Source organism: Globicephala melas, chromosome 2 (genome assembly GCF_963455315.2).
Source record: "Globicephala melas chromosome 2, mGloMel1.2, whole genome shotgun sequence".
In the NCBI taxonomy this organism is placed as follows: Eukaryota; Metazoa; Chordata; class Mammalia; order Artiodactyla; family Delphinidae; genus Globicephala; species Globicephala melas.
The window spans coordinates 162,155,620-162,177,046 of NC_083315.2; the positions used below are offsets into that span (position 1 = coordinate 162,155,620).

The 21,427-nt window shown below is 43.4% G+C and overlaps 1 protein-coding gene across 4 annotated transcripts in view; it reads right to left on the bottom strand.

Moving 5' to 3' along the window:
- Positions 1 to 21,427, bottom strand: part of KCNK10 (potassium two pore domain channel subfamily K member 10) — a 143,626-nt gene that overhangs the window by 51,166 nt on the left and 71,033 nt on the right. For all 4 annotated transcript variants that reach the window (XM_030883659.2, XM_060295152.1, XM_060295153.1 and 1 more), the window contains exon 3: positions 2,157 to 2,274. In XM_030883659.2, coding sequence (XP_030739519.1) covers positions 2,157 to 2,274 — 118 coding nt within the window. The remainder of the gene's footprint in view (positions 1 to 2,156; positions 2,275 to 21,427) is intronic.

Here is a 21,427-nt window from a genome sequence, read left to right on the forward strand (position 1 = left end):
GAAAGAAACTGGCCCAGCATAAATATAAAGCTTCCATTTTTAAAAAATGTGAAAGAGCAGCAAAACTTACCAGTGAATGTGAGACACTCAGCAGAAAAATGTTGCCCCAACCAGACGAAAAGTGTAAACAACTATGAAGTAATCACCTCTAAGAATCATCACAGAGAAACCACAAAGATGCAAGAAATCAGGGAGGAAATGGTGAGACGACAAGTGCAGATGAAATGCGAGCCGAGCTAATAGAATGCAGGGAAAAAGTAGGAAAGAAAAAAGTCCCCTAATGCTCATAAAAATGAAAACAAAATCAGAAGAAGCACATGGCAGAGTAGGCACTGTGAAAAAATAACAAAAAAAAGAAGATAATACTAACAAGTTGAAAACCAAATTTTAAAGATAAAAAGGAGTAGAGGGAAAACACTAGACATAGAAGACAAGCAAAGAAGTGATGATAGATGTATAACTGGAATTCCCAAAGAACAGAACCAAAATCATACAGCAGAGAAAATGTTTAAAAATAGCAATCAAGAAAACTTTCCTGAAATAAAAGGGACAAAACCTGGTAGTGTTATCAGATGAAAGGTAAAGAAATAATCTTTTGAGTAGCTGAGCAGAAAGATCAAGTCACTTGTAAAAGGGAAAAAATTGTCTGGCATCAGGTTTCTCCACAGCAACATAAGCATTGGGAGAAAGTGGAGATCCAACAAGATCCTTAAAAAAGAACATGTGAGTCAAGGGTTTCATTTCCAGCCAAACTGCCCTCCAAGTATAAGACCATTTTGAACAACACAAGAACCCAGGGAATATTGCTCCCTGGAACCATTCTTAAGGCAACTACCTGAAGAAGAGTTTCAGCCAAGCAAGTGATGGTGACAACAACTATAGCAAAACCGTGATGAAAACCAGGGCTAGAGATGAACAGCGACAATACTTAACTGTAGAACTATGACTAAAACAAATGGGAGTGCCCAGGTAGCAGAACAGAATAGCAGAATGTGAAATATACACCCTGATGTTACAGAATGATACAATGAGTAATAACTGATAGTGGAAGAAGAAAAGAAGTTGAGATGCTGAGTAAGTTCCCTGACTGCATTATATATAATAATTGAGAGCCAAGAGTTATTAAAGTGGGCAATTCTTCTAATAGAAGCCTAAGCATATTTAATAATGTAAAAGTAAACATTAGAAGGATGGTGTCAACTAAAATTGTGTGGTGGAGAAAGAGAAGCGATGTCATCACCCATAATAAGGAACTAATAGATACTACTTAAAGAATAGAACACTAAGGTTATTATATGCGATTATAATTATAAAGTTAACCCCTATGACAAATCGTTTAATCCCTATGGCAAAAATACAAAACTCCCCAAGTATAAGAAAAAAGACACACACAAAAATTGACAAAAGACAAAAATTGGTGCAGGAAGGAAGTAATCATAGCTCGCCTTACGATCAGTTGAAAGGGGAGCATTTACCTAGCAAAATAATGCAACTACTCACATTCACTTTTGATCTAATTAAACTATACTGGGAAGGAAAGAGGACGGGAAGAGAGCCCTTCTACAGTGGCGTGGGGAGGAAAATGAGAACTGATTCCTCATCTTCCACAATGGGAAGTCAAGAAATCACCTCTAAAATAAAATTCGGGAAGTGTAATACCAATGTGACATTTAAAGACATGGAGATGAATATCAAAATAATCATGCAAAAGAAATGAAAGGGGTTGCCCCAGGGGAGGTGAAAAAAGAGGAGAGGGGCAGAGACTGCTGTTTTACATAACAAACTTTGTGGAACACAATTTGGCTGTTTAATGTATAACGTCAATAAAAAGTACACTTTTTAAAAAAGAATTTGAGCTCAACTGAGCAATCAGAGTTCAACTGATCGTTCAGAGGTTCATTTTTTACCCTAACCTTTCCATGAGGTCCTTTCAAACGAAAGTTTCCCTGGTCTTTCATTTTGAAAAATGAAATTCTTCATTCTGCTCTGCCTTTTATTGAAAGCCACCACACAAGTACTGCATTAATCTGACAGTGTTTCCTCAGCCTCCTTTGAACCTCCGGCTGCCATGGATTCTATGAGGACAAAATGTTGATTTTAGTGCCATTACTCAGGAGGGCCTGCAGAGGAAAAGATACTTGCAAATACATTGATACCTATGGTGGTGATGACAGTTCCAGCAAAGAAAAAGGCACTTCCGAGGTCCCAGTGACTGCTGTTGTTAGAAGAGTTTCCTATGGGGCTTACTCCTGCGTTGTCAGCGTCAAGAGCATGCTGCAAGGAAAGTGAGAAAGCATGAGGTTCAGTGAAAAAGCTTACCAAGGGGCTTCCCTGGTGGCGCAGTGGTTAAGGATCGTCTGCCAATAAATCCAGGAAGATCTCACGTGCCGCGGAGCAACTAAGCCCATGCGCCACAACTACTGAGCCCGCGTGCTGCAACTACGGAAGCCCACGTGCTGCAACTTCTGAAGCCCACGTGCCTAGAGCCCGTGCTCCGCAACAAGAGAAGCCACCGCAATGAGAAGCCCACACACCGTAACGCAGAGTAGCCCCCGCTCGCCACAACTAGAGAAAGCCCGCGTTCAGCAACAAAGACCCAAGGCAGCCAAAAAGAATAAATAAATAAAATAAATACGTTTTTAAAAAAAGATTGCTTGAAAAAATAATAAGAAATGAGTGAACAAACTAAAGTAATAAATGTAGGCACATGATCTTCCCAAAGGTGTGAGAAGAAAGCAATTTAAAATAAGTTTATAAAAAAAAAAAAAAAAGCTTACTAAGATTTCCTTGCTCCAGAACCTGCAATGATCTATAAAGGACTGGTTATGTGGATGAGGGTACCATCATACGATGAAATATTATTGTTACAGAGAAAAGCACAGGCCCAAATGGCACCACTTGTGCTAAAGTCCATGGTATCAAACCAGCACTTGATACCTGACTTTACTGCAGTTACGACCTTCCCCAGAAATGTAATCTTTTTTTACTATTTATTCTTTTCTTTTAGTGAAGTATAGTTGATTTACAATATTGTGTCAATTTCAGGTGTACAACAAAGTGATTTAGTTATTGTTTTTCAGATTATATTCCATTATAGGTTATAACAAGATACTGAATATAGTTCCCTGTGCTGAATCCTTGTGCTTCTCTATTTTATGTATAGTAGTTTGTATCTGTTAATCCCATACTCCTAATTTGTACCTCCCTCCCTCTCTCTCCCCTTTGGTAACCGTAAGTTTGTGTTCTGTGTCTGTGAGTCTATTTCTGTCTTGTATATAGACTCATTTGTATTATCTTTAGATTCCACATATAAATGATATCATGTAGTATTTGTCTTTCTCTGTCTGAGTTACCTCGCTAAATATAATATTTTCTAGGTCTATCCAGAAATGTAATCTTAATCAACCAGTCTGGAATTGTCTGGTCAGCACCAATGAGGCAGCCTGTCTCATGGACCTGCTCCATCCCCCAGAGGAAAAGAGGCAATGTGCATGCTAAAACCCCTGCTATTCCTTCCCCCCTCTTCCCCCCAAAGATGTCCTGACCTAAAATATAATCCTTTCTTTTCTTTTGATAATAGCTCCTTTGCCCCACTCTCTTCCTATAAAAACCTTCCATTTTGTACAACCCCTGGGAGGACCCCTCTAGCTGCTATATGGGATGGTGCCTGATTCATAAATCATTGAATAAAGCCCATTAGATCTTCAAATCTACTCGGTTGAATTTTGGTTTTTGTTTTAATTTTTTGGCCTCGCCGTGTGGCACACCGGATCTTAGTTCCCTGACCAGGGATGGAACCCACGCCCCCTGCAGTGGAAACGCCAAGTCTTAACCACTGGATCACCAGGGAAGTCCCTGAATTTTGTTTTTTAACACTATACATCCACTTGTTAAAATTAGAAAATTAGTTTTAAATTGGGGGGAAAAATCCATATATAGTATGTTGCCATTTATATAAAATTTGCAGACATAGGATTTACCCAATCCTGGCAGAAGTTATGCAAAACGCATACATCTTGTTGTGCATATACATAGAAAGATGTCTAAAAGGACTGGCACCCAAAGTGGTCACTCCCGGGAGGCAGGGTTTCAGTTCCTTTTCACTCTCTTTTTTTCTGTTTTGTTGGAATGTTTTACACTGAGCTTGTTTCAGGAGTTAAGAGCTTGGGCTCCTGGGTCAGACTGTCATGGTTCTGCTCGTTAATCACCTCAGACACTTGGGCAAGTTATTTTTTTTTTAATGTATCTTTTTTTTTTTTTACATCTTTATTGGAGTATAATTGCTTTACAATGGTGTGTTAGTTTCTGCTTTATAACAAAGTGAATCAGTTATACATATGTTCCTATATCTCTTCCCTCCTGCGTCTCCCTCCCTCCCACCCTCCCTATCCCACTCCTCTAGGTGGTCACTAAGCACCGAGCTGATCTCCCTGTGCTATGCAGCTGCTTCCCACTAGCTATCTATTTTATGTTTGGTAGTGTATATATGGACTTCAGGATATGAGGAGGGGGAAGGGTAAACTGTGACAAAGCGAGAGAGTGGGCAAGTTATTTTAACCTCTCTAAGCCCAAATTTCCTCATTTGCAAACTGGGGATAACAATGCCTTCCCCCACAGAGTCGTTGTGAGGATTAAATGAGATGATTCATGTAATACGCTGAGCCCAATGCCCAGCACTGTGTCAGGGTTTAACAAATAGTTGACAATTTTGTGACTGTCATTTCACTGTCCCCCAACACACACACACACACACACACACACACACACACACACACACACACACACACGGCTCCTTTTAAAAATAAATAACAATGACTCCTCACTGGCTACCGGATTTGGAATTCCATACACCTTAAAATTCCCAGTGACTTGGCCACATTGATGCTGCAACCTCATCTCACACTATACTATAAAAGCCTCCAGCCCTGGGCAGGAAACGCTATGAGACATCCCCTCATACTTCTGGAACTTTGCTTTGCCCTCCCACAAAGGTGCCCACCCTTCGGGGTCTAATCTGGGCCCCATTTCTTCCAGGAGGTTCAGTTTGTACCTTGTAGCCTCCACAACATGCCTCCGTCCCAGGACTTACGTTTCTGCACCCATACATTTAACGGGCTTTTGATCACACACTCCCTTGCTGGAAATCCTTCCCTACTCTCAGCACGCACAGAATAAGGTGGAAAATTCCTCAGCAGCCCTTCCTGAGCTCACCCTGCCAAACTCCTTCAGGCCAGGGGAGAGGGTAGCAAGAGATTTCAATCAGGTGAGCTGTGGTGAGGAAGGTAGGGGCTTCAGACGGAGGTGACAGAAATATGAGCTACTTCTAGAGCCTCCATTCCCTGGACAAAATTGTAATAACCCCATGTGAATATTGCCAGACACAATTCAATACTGCAATGGGATTATATTCATCCTAAATAATGCCCATAAATCTCTGTTAAAACAAGCAGACAGGGGCTTCTCTGGTGGCGCAGTGATTGAGGGTCCGCCTGCCGCTGCAGGGGACACGGGTTCGTGCCCCGGTCCAGGAGGATACCACATGCCGTGGAGCGGCTAGGCCCGTGAGCCATGGCCGCTGAGCCTGCGCGTCCGGAGCCTGTGCTCCGCAACGGGAGAGGCCACAGCAGTGAGAGGCCCGCGTACCGCAAAAAACAAAACAAAACAAAACAAAAAACAAGCAGACAGTGGTTGCCATAAGTTAGATTACAAATGAAAAAGTCAATCATTGTTAGTAATATTTTGCCTTCATTGATCTGAGATATTTCAAACTCTTTAAACCAGGGATCAACCCTTTTCCAGAAAAGGTCGGATAGTAATTGTGGGCCACATACGGTTTCTGTTGCAAACCCCCTAGACAACTTATTGGACAAAAGAAAAAATCTCTTTTGTTTAAGTCTTTAGTTTATTCTTTCCTGCCTCTAAGAACATGAAATATTATACTGGCCACTGTTTCTAACATAAACGCTGGCACCCCAGAATTTCAAATCCAGCTGCATGGGATGTGTCTTTGCCTGTGGTTTAAATCGGCCTAATCTACAGGGATCACTTATTCATCGGGGGCTATGCAATTCTCTGCTTTAGAGAAAAGACAGATGCCAAGTCCTTTCTGCTGGTAAAATACCCATTGTCACTATACTTTGAGCGCCATCAGACCAAGCCACAGGCCTTAACTAGTGTTTATAGCCTCATAGTCTATTCAGCTCTGATGGGACCACCTGGAAATAATACCTCAGGGACAGCTCCAGACCCCAGTCGCTTAGGTAGCCACAGATCACACCATCAATACCTAATATTTACAACTTCTATGAAGCTGCAAAAAGAGTTTGGGTTCAATCAGGTCTCACTGTGCTGAGAATTACACATAAGTATCCTAAGCAGACCAATTGCTGCGTATAAAAATACAGATCTGCAGCAAAGACAGGCAGGGATAATTATTTGCTTCATCAAAAAATCCAAAGTAAGATTCCTTTTCAAGTTTCTTTTCTTTGAATTATGCAATTTATAAATATTTAATGTTTACATATGTAACCCTGAAGGAAAGTGTCTATCGGTTGAAAGGAAAGGAAATTAACATTTGTTGAGTGTCTACATTGAGGCAGGTGTTTTAGAAGTGTTCTTCCATTTTATCCCTTCCACAACTTGTGTGTTATTCAATTTTATTCTTTCTACAACTTGCAAGAACTTTATGGAATATTATCGCTCTTTCGAGATAAGGAAAGAGGCTCAGGAAAGTTAAGGAACTTGCCCGAGGTCACACAGCCAGGAAGTAGAGAAGCCAGAATTCAAGTCTTGACTGGCCCAAAGCCACGGTTTTGCCCTTTCCTCTGCATATGGTACCCAGAACACACTCATCCTCCCCCACCCTGTGCTCACCTCCAGACAGAGATGAGGGAGAGGTCTTGTCATCGTCCAAGAATTTAGACAGAAGGGACCTCACAAGCGATCATTTCTAATTAGACTACTTCCCTGAACATGTCCATGGGGGCACCAAACTTTATTTGGCTGCTGGAGCTGGTGAGAGCTTAATGGCTCAGCATTAAATTTTAAATTAAAAAAAAATAAATAAAAATGGAGAAAGGTTGATTTTATAGCCTGAAAGGGAGGGAACAGAGAAAAGAGAGAGAAAGCCTCCAAAAAAGAAGAAAGGAAAGCAAAAGAGACAAAGTGTCAGCTGAGCTCAGTTACAGCAATGCCCAAGACTTCTGAAAAGCAGGTCCATCTAGTACCCAGTTTTAACTTGCTTCATATGTGTGATATAAATTCCTCTCCTGTTCCCCCAAATCTTCAGTAAAGTGGGCTATACAAGCAAATGCCCTGGGGAAGTGGTTTTAAATATAAGGATTGTTATGGGCACTGTGGGCCAGAATGTGATTTAAAACCAGAAGTAAGGAGAAAAATAAGGCCTGTCACAAGTCACCAACCTCCTGGTAAGACTTTAGAGGATCCCCAACCCCAGGAATGAGGTTTGATTCTATCTAGATCATATACATCAGAAAGACTCCAGCAAACAAGCAGAATTAAAATGAATTAACAAACTCAGGTTACATACCTACAGGGGAAACCCAGTATAAATGGACTGTTATCACTTGAACCAACAGCATCATTTTTAACTCAATAGTTCTGATTCAATTCATACTTCTAACATTATTAATTTTCTAAAGTATTTTCTAATAATCTTAACTGTTTGAACTCAAGTAAAGCCTTTTAAAATCAAATGCATTTGCTTTTAAGTTTGTTTGTTTTTCTTTCTCTCCATTCAGGCTGCAAAAGTGAAGATAAGCCAGCCCATTAGAAGTGTCCAAGCACGTAGATAATGAAATGACGAAACTGAGCCATGTACAGTCTGGCTTAAAGGATCATAAGGGTAGAGGTTCAACCAACATCAGCATCATTTTAAGCCACGATCTCAGACTTAATGAGCATCACGTGTTCAGTTACAAGATCAACCACTACCAAGTTCAGAGAGGTCTTCTGAGGATCAAAAAGAAAAAAATTAAACTACATGTCATGTGAGAGTTTCAAGCTTCAGGAAAAACATACTATAGACAAGAGGGTCCCATTTGAAAATTTAATTCCACCCCTTTTTGAATTTCCTTTTTAGCCTGTCAGTTAGAACTTCCAGCTCCTACCCAGTAAACGATTCATAAATGAATGTTTCAATCAATAAGAAATGAGTGGGGCTTCCCTGGTGGTGCAGTGGTTAAGAATCCGCCTGCCAATGCAGGGGACACGGGTTCGAGCCCTGGTCTGGGAAGATCCCACATGCCGCGGAGCAACTAAGCCCGTGAGCCACAACTACTATGCCTGCGCTCTAGAGCCCGCGAGCCACAACTACTGAGCCTGAGTTCTGCAACTTCTGAAGCCCGTGCGCCTAGAGCCCGTGCTCTGCAACAAGAGAAACCACCGCAAGGAGAAGCCCGCGCACTGCAACGAAGAGTAGCCCCCGCTCACCACAACTAGAGAAAAGCCCACATGCAGCAATGAAGACCCAACACAGCCAAAATAAATAAATAAATAAAATAAATACATTTAAAAAAAAAAGATTGCTTTAAAAAAAAATAAGAAATGAGTGAACAAACGACAGTAATAAATGTAGGTGCATGGTCTTCCCAGAGGTGTGAGAGGAAAGCAATTTATTTCTTTGTAATACAGACAAACATAAGAAAGTAGTCCAACACAAAGAAATATAATGATTGTCCTATTTTTTAAAAAATAAAGAAGGAGGAGGAAGAGTTGGTGACAGTGGTAAGGTCTAAAAGAATCTGTTTCTAACTTACTTACAAAACAGAAACAGAATCACAGATCTCGAAATCAAACTTATGGTTACCAAAGGGGAAACGTAGGGGAAAGAGATAAATGAGGAGATTGGGATTAACGTATACACACTGCTATATATAAAATAGAAAACTAACAAGGACCTACTGTATAGCACAGGGAACTATATTTGACATTCTGTACTAACCGATATGGGAAAAGAATCTGAAAAAAAATGGATATATATATATATATATATATATGTATATATATCTGATTCACTTCGCTGTACCCCTGAAACTAACACAACATTGTAAATCAACTATACTCCAATAAAAATAAATTTAAACATCTGTTTCTCACAGAGAGTAGAATGGAGATTGCCAGGGGCTAGAGGGTGGGGAGGGCAGATATTGGTCAAAGGGTACAAACTTCCAGTTATAAGATGAATACGTTCTGGGGACCTAACGTATAGCATGGTGATTTCAGTTACTAATACTGTATTATATACCTGAAGTTACTGAGAGAATAAATCTTAGATGTTCTCACCACAAAAAAAAGAAATGGTAATTATACGACATGATGGCGATGTTAGCTAATGCTATGCTGGTCATCATTTTGTAATAAATAAGTATATCAAATCAATACATTGTACACCTTAAACTTCCCCAATGTTATATGTCAATGATATCTCAATAAACCTGGAAAATAAATAAATAAAAGGATCTCTTTTCTTCCTGCTTCCTCTATCCTCCTTCCCTCCCTGCATTAGGACCACCAGAAAGGTATAACAGAGAAACTGCAGCCTCTCCCAAAATGAGAAGGGGATAAAGAGCCCTCGAAGATCCCCCCACCAAATTCTCCTGGTGCTGTCATCCCATGCGGCAATGCTGGGTTCTATAAATCACTGTTCCGGGCAGCACAAGATACCATCATGAGTGTTAGCGCTGCTCTGGGATGAATGACGGCCCACAGGGGACCACTAACTGTCTGTGGCTTTTCTCCTATGATCTGTGTACTTGGTGAGACAATCTGTTTCTCTGTTTCCTCACATGGCACCAAAAAGGAAGACAAGCAAAGGTGGAGAGGTGATCACTCAGCTTGTCTGAGACTGAAGAATGCAGCCGATTGGCACCATATACACGGACGCTAATAACCATGGCGATGGTTTGATTTACTGTCCAAACCAGGACACTTGCAGAGGGAAAAGGGCCTTGTTCACGATTATGCTTGAACTGCAGGACAGGCATAAGACAGGATGTATGATCCTCTTACTAACAGCTCACACTACGGGAACAAAGGGAAATGACCTCATCTGAGGGCACAAAGGTGGCTCTAGGTCTACAACGTTCTTAATCTCGAGAGGGCACAGTCAGCAAAAGGATTTATGAAGGAGATATTTAGCCAGGGGTCGAGGCAAGAGGAGGGGGTCGTGGTGGAAAGTGGCTTCATAAATGCATTCAAAGCGGGCATACTTTCAGCCATTAATGGACAGAAGGAAAGCCACAACCCCTGGGAGACAGAGAAGGGCAACTGGCAGACCACATTCATTACAACTCACAAATGCCCCTAATGACTCAAAACCCTGACAACAGGGTAGCAGCATCCTTCCCCCGCCTCACACATTTGTTGCGGAAGGGCCTCAGGTGAGAAGTGGAAGTATGATATTAATTTGTTCACCGCAGTTGCTTTTTATTTCTCCTGCTTCAGAAGCATTTCACATATAAATATTTCACAGCAGCAGAAGTGACCGTGCTGGGGCTGGGGGCAGGGGGCGGGGCTCCTTCACGTCCAAGTGCAAAGCCACATCATATACATACTTCAGACAACAGTGGGAGGGCATCAGAGAGGAAACCCGGAGCCACCCCCATTAGCCTTTCCTCTGTCCGGGGGGTGCTTTACGACCTGGTTATAAACGTAAAGTGAAGGTCACCTGCAGATTGGACAGCGTGAGTGGAGAATTTGTTTGAAGAATAAGATAGAGAAACCCAAGGTGAGCTAGACGGCACATCCAGAGCCTATGGTCTGAGGAAGGTAGCTTTCCTTGCTACCACTAGTTAATTCTTTGGGGAGAAAATGTTCTAAAACTCAGTTCCTTAGCACCTGGGTATACACTAATGACTGATGTAGCCAAACATTGTCATATGGGACCAAGCCATATTGGCAGGAGACCTCCTACCTTCCAAATTGTGCCTTACAATGTAGAATTCGTTTTTTCTGTCTCTTTGACTACATGGAAGGATGAAATAAGAGACATTTTAACGCATCAAGTCCACTAAGGAAGCAGAGCTATATCTGTGTGCTCTGATAAGACCAATAAACTTTCAGAGTGACTAACTCGTCCTTTCATCTCAGGTTGGACTCAGCCTCTACCAAATCTGCCAAGTGATGATGAAAAATCACCTTGGTCCTGAGGAGAACGCTTGATGTGTGCACTGCTCTCTCTGCACTTGAGATTATTCCTATCAAAGATGAGTTTACCCAATTTCTGGGGAAAAAATTTTTTTTTTTTACTGGGCTACAAAAGCAGCTCCAGGAATTCTGATTCACTGCTGTGAGCTAAACCCAAGATGACTATTCCTTCCATCGTCACTGCATTGGAGACAGCTTGAAATTTAACAGACGATGCTTCTGCTATCTTGTTTTCATTGTAGCTTTTCACTTGGACTCTTTCTTACTTTTGAGTGCTGGATATTAATCCCAAATTAATATTTCATTTCCTGCGCCCCTTAGAAAATGTATCAGCACCTTCTACCAGCACCTCAGCTCTCTCTCCAGTTTGCAAACCCTTTTTCTAACACTCATCTGTTATGTCACTTTCTTCCACCTGAAAAAGGACAATATAGGGAAATAGGAATTTGTATGTCTGATCCTCATTTTTCAAAGAACAAAAGGTTAAACCCTCCCTTCCTCAGTAAGGCTAACCCTCATCCACAAGCTTTCTGTCTCTTCCGCCCATTTCTATCAAGAATGAAGGGAAAATACACGTTCTCAATAGATACGGATAAGCGACTCTCAACTGCAGACCTGAATGATACCTCGTGTACTGTGGTTTTAAATAGAATCTATTGGCCCAGTTCAACACCTTATGTGAAGATGCAAAGCCATGTCCCTCTAGAGCACAACCAACAGATAATTATTATTCTCTGTAGTCTTCTCACAGGAGAATGAAGGTCCTTCTGGGAGTCCCACAGATTGAGTCAGAGACTCCTGCTCCGTGAATAAGGGCCTGAGTGTTTCCTTGTCTTCTGGCACCAGTCGCACTGGACTTTAACTACCCAAGCCACGTCGGTCTCCCCAAGCAGGAGTAGAGCATCCTGGTGAAAAAGCGTGGGTTCTGGAGCCAGGCTGCCTGTGTCCAGATCCCAGTTCTACCTGTCACCTAAGCTTATCTAACTTCTGTTCCCCAGCTGCTTACCCTTACCTTGAAGGATCATTGTAAAGACTAAATAACAATAAACATGAAGCATTTAGAGCAGTGCCTAGCCACAGTAAATACCGTGTAAGTGAGCTAGAGAGACAATGGATTCTGGAGGACAGGAAGTAGACGTCTTGCATCATTTTTTATTTTATTTTTCTCATCATCGGTCTAACACAGCACCTGCTTCATGACAGGCATTCAGCAAATATTAGTTACTAAAATGAATACAACTGATTATGAGTAATGAAAATAATTGTACGAGCCACACACCACCAAAACCTTGTTAAATGAACGAGTCACAGATGTAGAAAACAAACGTATGGTTACCAAGGGGGAAAAGGTGGGGGAAGGGATAAATTGGGAGATTGGGATTGACATATACACACTACTATATATAAAATAAGTAACTAATAAGGACCTACTGTACAGCACAGGGAACTCTACTCAATACTCTGTAATGGCCTGTATGGGAAAAGAATCTAAAAAGGGTGGCTATATGTATATGTATAACTGATTCACTTTGCTGTATACCTGAAACTAACACAACATTGTGAATCAACTCTACTCCAATAAAAATTTTAAAAGTAAAAAAATAAATCTTGTTAAATGAGATTTTTGCTTCACCTTCAATGAGGAGCAAACACATGCACATTTGTAGATAAATGCAGACACCGACACCATGGCATTCATTTCTGGATTTTGTTTTATTTTTATGAGAGTTTTTTAAGAACACTGACTTCTCATTTGCAAATTCATTTTTCTAGTATCATGCCAATTGCCATTAGCTCTTTAATTTCTGGCTTAAAAGCTTTAGATCTTCTTCCCTAAACAGTGATGGACTCAACAACCCCAGGGATAAAAACAATAATAATAATGAAGTGTAAGCCTGTAGAGACAGGCCAGGGGCTGCAAGCCCGATCTTGCACACATTGAACGATCTTCTGCATGACCACTTCGCTGAAGAGAGGGCAGTGCCTCTGACTTCAGGGCAACAGCCAGGGGAGTTGCTTCAACTTGCCAGAGCTGCATCTTTGGGCACAAAGATGCCGATCTTGCGCTCATCAGAGGTCACCTGCTGCCTCGGCTGCGGTCCAAACTTCCTGCACAAAAGGCTGCTTGGAGGAAGGGAGAGTTCAGGGCAGGGAAGGAGAAGGCTCATCTGGCTTTGCACGCACTCACAGCAAGGATTTCCACTGGCTGCTGAACGGATGTCTCAGGCGCCATCCTTTCCTTAAAATCATTACGTTCTTAAATAAGTAAAACTTTGGGGCTATGGACACCAAGGGAATCTGCTCATGCATAAAGAACACGAAGAAGTACTCTTGACAACCAGACCGAGAGGAAAGGTCTTCTAGAGCACAGAAACAAAATCACTTTCTGCTTTGCTTCTGTGAAGGTTCTAAATGAAAGGGGAGTTCCCTGGCGGCCCAGTGGTTACGACTCGGTGCTTTCACTGCCGTGGCCTGGGTTCAATCCCTGGTCAGGGAACTAAAATCCTGCAAGCCTCAGGTGCAGCCAAAATAAAATAAAATAAATAAACGAAGGTCTCTTGGTCTCCAAAACAGATATACAAGCACCATTCATTCATTTCTCAAACTGTAAGCGACTTCTACGGGCCAGCCACTGTGCCAGGCATCAGGGATACAAGGATAAAAGACACAGACTCAACCTCAAAAAGCTCACAATCCTGGGAAAGAGACAGGTGAGAAAATGATGACTAGCTAATAGAGTCTAATAAGCATAGAGGCAAATGTGAGTGTTTGATGCTACCAGGAGGGCCCACGAAGGCTTCTTCCAGGCCTTGAGTTTTGGCATCTCTGAGGATAAATCAGTTCAGAAATCCAGAGCATAACACTTAGCAAAGTGCCACAGTTGGCACTCCATGAACGTTTAGCTGATGAATGGATGAACGGATGACTAAAACCCAGCTCATAACTACCACTGCTATACTCTGGGCTTCTAAGAGGGACCAAAATGGCAATGGACTGATTGATCGGATCACGTCACCCTGCTGCTTGAAACAGCCAGAGCTTCCCAGCGCTCTTAGGATAAAATCCAGCATCAGGCCCTGCAGGGTGTTGCCCCTGCCTGTCTCCAACCTAAATGCCTACGAATCTCCCCTTGTTAATGGACCTCCGGCCACCTACACTCCCCTTCTCTCAAGTTCCCAGACGTCCCGGCTTCCTTCCACCCACAGGGGCCTGACAGCTCCCTCCGCCCAGAACCCCTGTCCTACTAATCAGGTCTGTTCACGTGCCTCACAGCTCTAGTTCCCCCATCCCTTTGCAGCATTCATCTGGTTTTATTTACACTTATTTCTGTGATTACATGCATAAGGTTTGCCTCTCCCACTACCAATCAGTAGGGTGACCATATAATTTATCTTTCAAACCACGTTTGAGAGGAAAAGGGCCACTGTTCACAAATATTTCAGATCCACAAAAGCTGGGATGTTTGCCCATCCTAGCTATAAACGCTCCAAGAGGTCGGGGACCGTGTCTGCCTTTTATTCACCATCATGGCCTCAGTACTTAGCGTTGAGTAAATCAATAAATTTGTCAAATTAATAAATGAATGAGGGAGTGAGTAAGCAGGTGAGTGAGCGAGTGATTTGGGGTTTGGCAGAAGAGAATGGTAAATGTCACAGCCTTGGGACATGTTCATGGGTCATGCAAATTAACCAATATCTCCTGCTTGTGGGGAGAAATCTTGACAGCTCAAGATCTCTGGCCTTCCCTTTATCTGCAGAATAGCAGCTTCAGTCACCATGACAACATCAAAGGTCCATGCCCAGGACCACAGCATTGTACCCAGTCCTCTCCTGAAGCCGCCCATATCTCAAATTAACTCCTCCGCCAGCAGTGAAGTGAGTCACTATACCAGAGGCCCACAGTTCAGCACCTGGCCCTGGCACGGATGCTCTCCATATGCTGGGAGCGTTAAAAATCCAGGGGAGAAGGAGAACAGGAATCTGTGTCAGAAAGCAAGCACTGACTCTCAGGAAGGAGCTTTCCCATTCTGTGGTTTAAGTGGATTTTCCCTTAGGAGGAATTTGTCCTGATACAATTACACACTCTTCAGCCCCATTGTGTCGAGCCAGGAATAGAGCATGATGAAGAGACCATGGGCTCTGGAGTTGGAAAATCCAGATTCCAGGCCCACTTTTGCCACTAGCTAGTTGCGAGGACTTAACCAGGACACCTAGCCTTGGTAAATGGGGACAGTAACAGCGGCTACCACTTGGAATAATGGGGAGTGAAAATGAGGTTCAGGAACACATGTAAACTGCCTTGCCCCAAGCCTGCACACAGTCAGGACTTAATCAGTGGTGTCAAACAGTATCCATCAAATACATCTTGAGGCCCCAGTACTGAGCAAAGGATCCAAGACTCTTAACCATTTATTAGCAAAGGATAAAAATCCCTAAGCGATCATACGGTGAAAACCAGTGGCAAAGATCCTACCCATCAACATAAAAAGTCACAACCTGACACATGACCACTACAGACCCTCATCCACGCAGGCTGAAGCATTCTTCCCTCCCCTGTCAGTCAGTGAAGCCTCATGATTTTGTCCCTTGGCGGTTACAGAGGTTGAATGTTTTATTGCTTTCTCCAAGATGAGTCATGTGGGAAGTTTCTAAAACAACTGCACTGGGGGCAGGGAAGGAAGCAATTGTGGCCTGTGAGAGCATGGAGGGTAAAGGAGTTCTTGGGATGGAGTGACTGCCTAATTGAGTTGATGGAAACTGCGACTTCATAAACCTATTCAGGGGCTTCCCTGGTGGTGCAGTGGTTGAGAGTTCGCCTGCCGATGCAGGGGACACGGGTTCGTGCCCCGGTCCGGGAGGATCCCACATGCCGCAGAGCGGCTGGGCCTGTGAGCCATGGCCGCTGAGCCTGCGCGTCCGGAGGCTGTGCTCCGCAACGGGAGAGGCCACGACAGTGAGAGGCCCGCGTACCGCAAAAAATAAAAAAATAAATAAATAAAAAATAAAAAACCTATTCAATGTATTGGTTTGGCCAAAAAAGTTTGTTGGGATTTTTCCATAAGATGTTTGGAGACGAAAGTTGGACAGGGGGAAATAGTGTTTCCTAAATGCCAACTCTATGCCAGATACTCTGCTGAGCACTTTACGTGGGTTAACTCACTCCCTCCTCCCATTATTCCGAATGAAGAGGGACTGCACCATCCCTATCATAGGAAAAGCAGCCTTAGGTTTAAGAGTGCTAAAGACCAAGTCTATCTGACTCCAATGTCCGTGCTCTTTCCCCTCCTTGACACTCCCTTCTTTGAAAACACAACAGTCCATATTTAGAGTGCTATGGTACCGTGTCAGCCCACATTTCCCTAAAAATTTCTCTTTCTCCCTCCAATCTTTTCCTTGGGGTAAAACCTTTAAGAAAAGGCTCAGACGTAGCGTAGGGGGTACTGACCGTTGACACAAGTGGGCAGTCTAGCACAGTGCTTAGACGTATGGGCTCTGGAGTCTGGCATCCCAAGGCTCAAATCCCAGTTTAACCACCTATCAGCTGTGTGGCCTTGGGCAAATTACTTAATTTCTTAGAATTTATTTGTTCATCCATGAAATTGCATGATGACAATAGCTCCTACCTGTAGGTCTGTTGCAGGGGTTAGATGAATTCAAGGATTGAAGCACTTAGAACATGCCTAGAGGAACGCACACAACCAATAAGTGGTAGCCATTTCTTATTATTACAACAGCTCTGCAGGAAATTTCCCTACTACTGTCATCTGCAGACTCTCTCACGGAGTCTCAAGGGTAAGATTCCAGAGATGAATGGGTCTTCCGTGTCCTCTGTGGACTGAACTGCTGAAGCCCAGTTCAGGTTAATCAGCCTGCCCCAGGGCACCACACTAGAAGATGGACGTGCCTCACTGAGGGATAAATAGCAAACAGGCCTGGAGGATGCAGGCCCTTTCACTCACTCACACTCTGGAGTCACTGGTCATCCCATTGTCTGAGTGACCCACTCCTTGGGGCTGCCTGAGCCTTCTGGGTCTCTGAGGTTCTCCAATATGTGTTTCAAACCACACAGAGGAACAGTCAGGCTGAACAGAGATCATGGAGCCAGCCCCGGTGTCTGCCTAAAAGATCTGAGGCCAAGCGTCCCCATCAAAGCTGGGATGATTATCTAGGTGGCAGGGTAAGCCTCTAAATGACACAGAAAACTGCTAGGTTACTTCCCTGGGCTCAAGCCACATCAACACAGCAAATGGTGTTAGCAGCCCAACTCAGCACTCAGGGGAGTCATTTCTGCGAAGGGGACTTCACACTTTAACAGTCGAAGCAAATCAAATTTAGGATTTGAAGCCCCAAAGTGCATTTCAGGAGTTTTCTTCTCTTTTCCCTTAGCGGAACCCCAGGATGCGCATAATTTAGAGGGTTTCTACTCCCCACAGCATATCCTGCTGAAATAACAACGGAAGTCATGCTGGGGCCCTTAATGAGACAGGGCCAGAGCTCCGTGACCCCAACTAGGTAGGGTCTATGAGCCCCGTGCCAGCCTGAAGAAGGTACAGAAGACAGACATTTGCCCTTCTTCTTCCCAATAAAGAGTTCTCGGGGTCTGTGTCTCTCAGGGAGGATTTGAGGCAGGAGATAGATGGGCCCCAGGCTGAGCAGCTGGAGTTTGTCCCCTGTGGACAGATACTCCAAGATGAAGATAATATTTATCAGGAGAACAACAGGAGAGGCTGAGCCCTGCCCAGAAAAAAGATAGAGACCACATATTTCTCATTGTCGAGGTCGAGGAGACCTTCCCTACTGCACATGTGCAGAAAGGCTCCTTGGAGGTCAAAACGGGAGTGATGTCAACCTACCCATAGGCCTCTTCGCTAGAATCCATCTTGGCTAAGAGATGCGTGCACACACTTGGGAGGACCCTGAGATATACCAAATACGGACTCAGAACCAGGCAAAGCAAGATGACTGGCCAAAGGAAACCTGGAAGAAATGCCCCATATAGGTGATTCAAACTACCATGAGGGCACGACTCTCTCTGAGTCTGCCCATGTGTCTATCCACACATACTCTTTTTCCTCCTAATAAACACTTAACTTGTTTCACTAAAAAATAATAATAATAATTTAGGGGTTCTCTATATTTCTTTTTCCTGCCTTCCCTAACAAATAAATAGTAGCGATCACAATAGCTCAAAGTAGCTGAGCTTTTTTGTTTAATCTTCAGACCTCCCTAACAAGTGGACACTATTATCATAATCGTCATTTTACAGAAGGGAAGCTGAGGCCTGGGGTGACTCCCTTTCTGACCCAGGTCACACAGCCCACGGGCAGAAAAAAGATTTACTCCAGAGTGTGGGTGCCGCTCGCCGGGCTCCCCTGACCCACATGGCCTCTGCTTGAACAGGAAGGAAGGCGGAGCACAGGGCAGGCACTCCAGACATCTTTGCTGAACGGGACACGAGTCGTCTTCAAGTTTGCTTTGTCAGACTCTCTTAAATGTGGCCCCTTCACTGTGTCTCAGCATGGCCCACCGATGAGGTCCCAATATGCTTCCGAACTGGTCTTACTTCCTCCAATTTCTCCTTCCTCCAACCCTACATCCTCAGCGCTCAGAGAGTTACCTTTCCAAAGAAAGTTTCCATCGTGTCCCTACCTTCTTAAATCTTTCAGTGACTCCCCCACTTCCCGCAGCACAAAGCCCAAACCGCTCGGCAAGGCTCTCTGGGCACCTCAAATCCAGCCCCTGCCCCCGTCCCAAGCTCATCTCCCACCACCTGCCCACACCTCTCAGCTCAAGGCACACGGACCACCGGCACCTCCCTCAACGGGCGCCACATGCCGATACCCTTCACGGTGGGTCCTGAATGATGAAATCCTTCCGTATTGCACATTTCTGTTCCCATGCGTGGTGTTTAAGAGAACAGGACAGTGGTCAGACTGCCCAGGAGTGAATCTGAGATCCTCCACTCACTAATCAGGTATCCTTGAGCGTGTAACTTAACCTCCTGCTGCCTCAGTTTCCTCCTCTGCGAGTGGCACAAAAGACTATCCTCATAGAATCGTTCTAGGGACTAAAGGAGACAAATGGCCACGAAATCTTCCCTGACCTCTGTTTGCCTCACTGGGGTGCCACTCCAGTGATCATCGAAAAGACAAAAGATCACAGACGCTGGGGAAAACGTGGAGAAAAGGGAGCCCTCGCGCACTATTGATGGGGTTGGAAACTGGTGCAGCCACTACGGAAAACAGTATGACGTTTCCTCAAAAAATTAAAAGCAGAACTACCAAATGATCCAGCAATTCCACTTCTGGGAACACATCCAAAGGAAACAAAAACAGTAACTCGAAAAGGTATCTGCACCCCCATGTTCATAGCAGCATTTACAGTAGACGAGACATGGAAACAACCTGAGTGGCCACAGATTAATGGATAAAGAAGTTGTGAGTTTTACATATATATGATGTAATATTATTCAGCCATTAAAAAAATGAAGGAATCCTGCCATTTGCAAAAACATGGATGGACCCTGAGGATATGCTCAGTGAAATAAGTCAGATGGAGAAAGACAAATGCTGTATGATTTCACTTACATGTGAAATGTTTTTTAAAAAATTCATAGGAGGGCTTCCCTTGTGGCACAGTGGTTAAGAATCTGCCTGCCAATGCAGGGGACACAGGTTCGAGCCCTGGTCCGGGAAGATCCCACATGCCGCGGAGCGGCTGGGCCCGTGAGCCATGGCTGCTGAGGCTGCGCGTCCGGAGCCTGTGCTCCGCAACGGGAGAGGCCACAACAGTGAGAGGCCCGCGTCTCGCAAAAAAAAAAAAAAAAAAAAAAAAATTCATAGGAAAAAAGATCAGAGATAGGGGGTGGGGAAAGGCCAGTTGGAGGAAAGGTACAAACTTCCAATTATAAGTAAGTCCTCGGGAGGTAATGTACAACGTTATGAGTATAGTTAACACTGCTGTATACTATATGTGAAAGTTGTTAAGAGAATAAATCTAAGAGTTCTCACCACAAGGAAAAACAAAGTTTTCCCTTTATTGGATCTACATGAGGTGATGGATGCTAACTCAACTTTCTGCAGTAATCATTTCACAATAAATGTTCAAACCATTATGCTGTACACCTTAAACCTATACAGTGATATATGTCAATTATATCTCAATAAAACTGGGGAAAAAATAGCTCCATTCCGATGAATTCTAGTTATTGGTTTATATGCCTCTTCCTCTAGGGTTTCTCAATCTACTGCCACGTGAAACTGGATAATTCTTTGTTATGAGTGGATATGCTGGGCATTGCTGAATGTTGAGCAGCGTCCCTGGACTCTACGCACTAGACATCTGTAGCACCAACTGTGACAACTGAAAATGTCTCCAGACATTGTCAGATGCCCCCTGGAAGCAACCCCCGCTCCCCACTAAGAATCACTGCTTGAAATTCTGAGCTCCTTGAATAATACTACAAACAGCAGCAGCAATATCTATCTTTTTTTTTTTTGAGTGTGCACCACGTGCCAAGAGCAGTTCAAAGCCCTTCTCATGAATTATAGAACTTAATCCTCTCAATATCCTAAGGGTGAGGGATTTTAGGCACATTTTATTGATAATGAAATGGAATCACAGAGAAGTTCACGACTTGCTCAAGGTGTATTTTATCTTCATCTTTTCTATCCCCAACACTTAGCATGTTACCTGATGTAACAGAAGCTCCGTAGCAACTTAAAGAATGCATAGATGAATTAATGAATGAAACAGTCTCCTCCATAGCAGCATCTGGGTCAGGGATGGTGACCCACCTGTCACATCCGGAGTCCTATGATACCTCATAAAAGTGGTTTAAGTCTTTGGAAAATCCCTCCCCAGCTATGGCCCTTTTAAGCTATCCAGGCATTTCACAGGGGTTAATCTGTTCCAGGTATTCTGTTTTTATTATTAATAACATGAATTACACCTTCCAGATTAGCTTTATGAGGGGTTCACTCAATCCAGCCAAGAGTCCTGACACTACCAGATAAACCATTGACCAGCCACATACAACAATAAAAATATCGGTGAGATACAATAATATTATTTTTCCATCTTAGGACACACCACACTGAAAACCCTCCCAAACACTGTGTTTCTTATGAGCACTACATACAGTGCTGCTGAGAGGTGTAGAGTGGAGAGGATGCCCCCTGGTCCAAAAGTGTGGACACTTTCATCCTATGAAGGAATCAGTGAAGGGTAAACCATAATAAAATTTTTTAACATCTTTATTG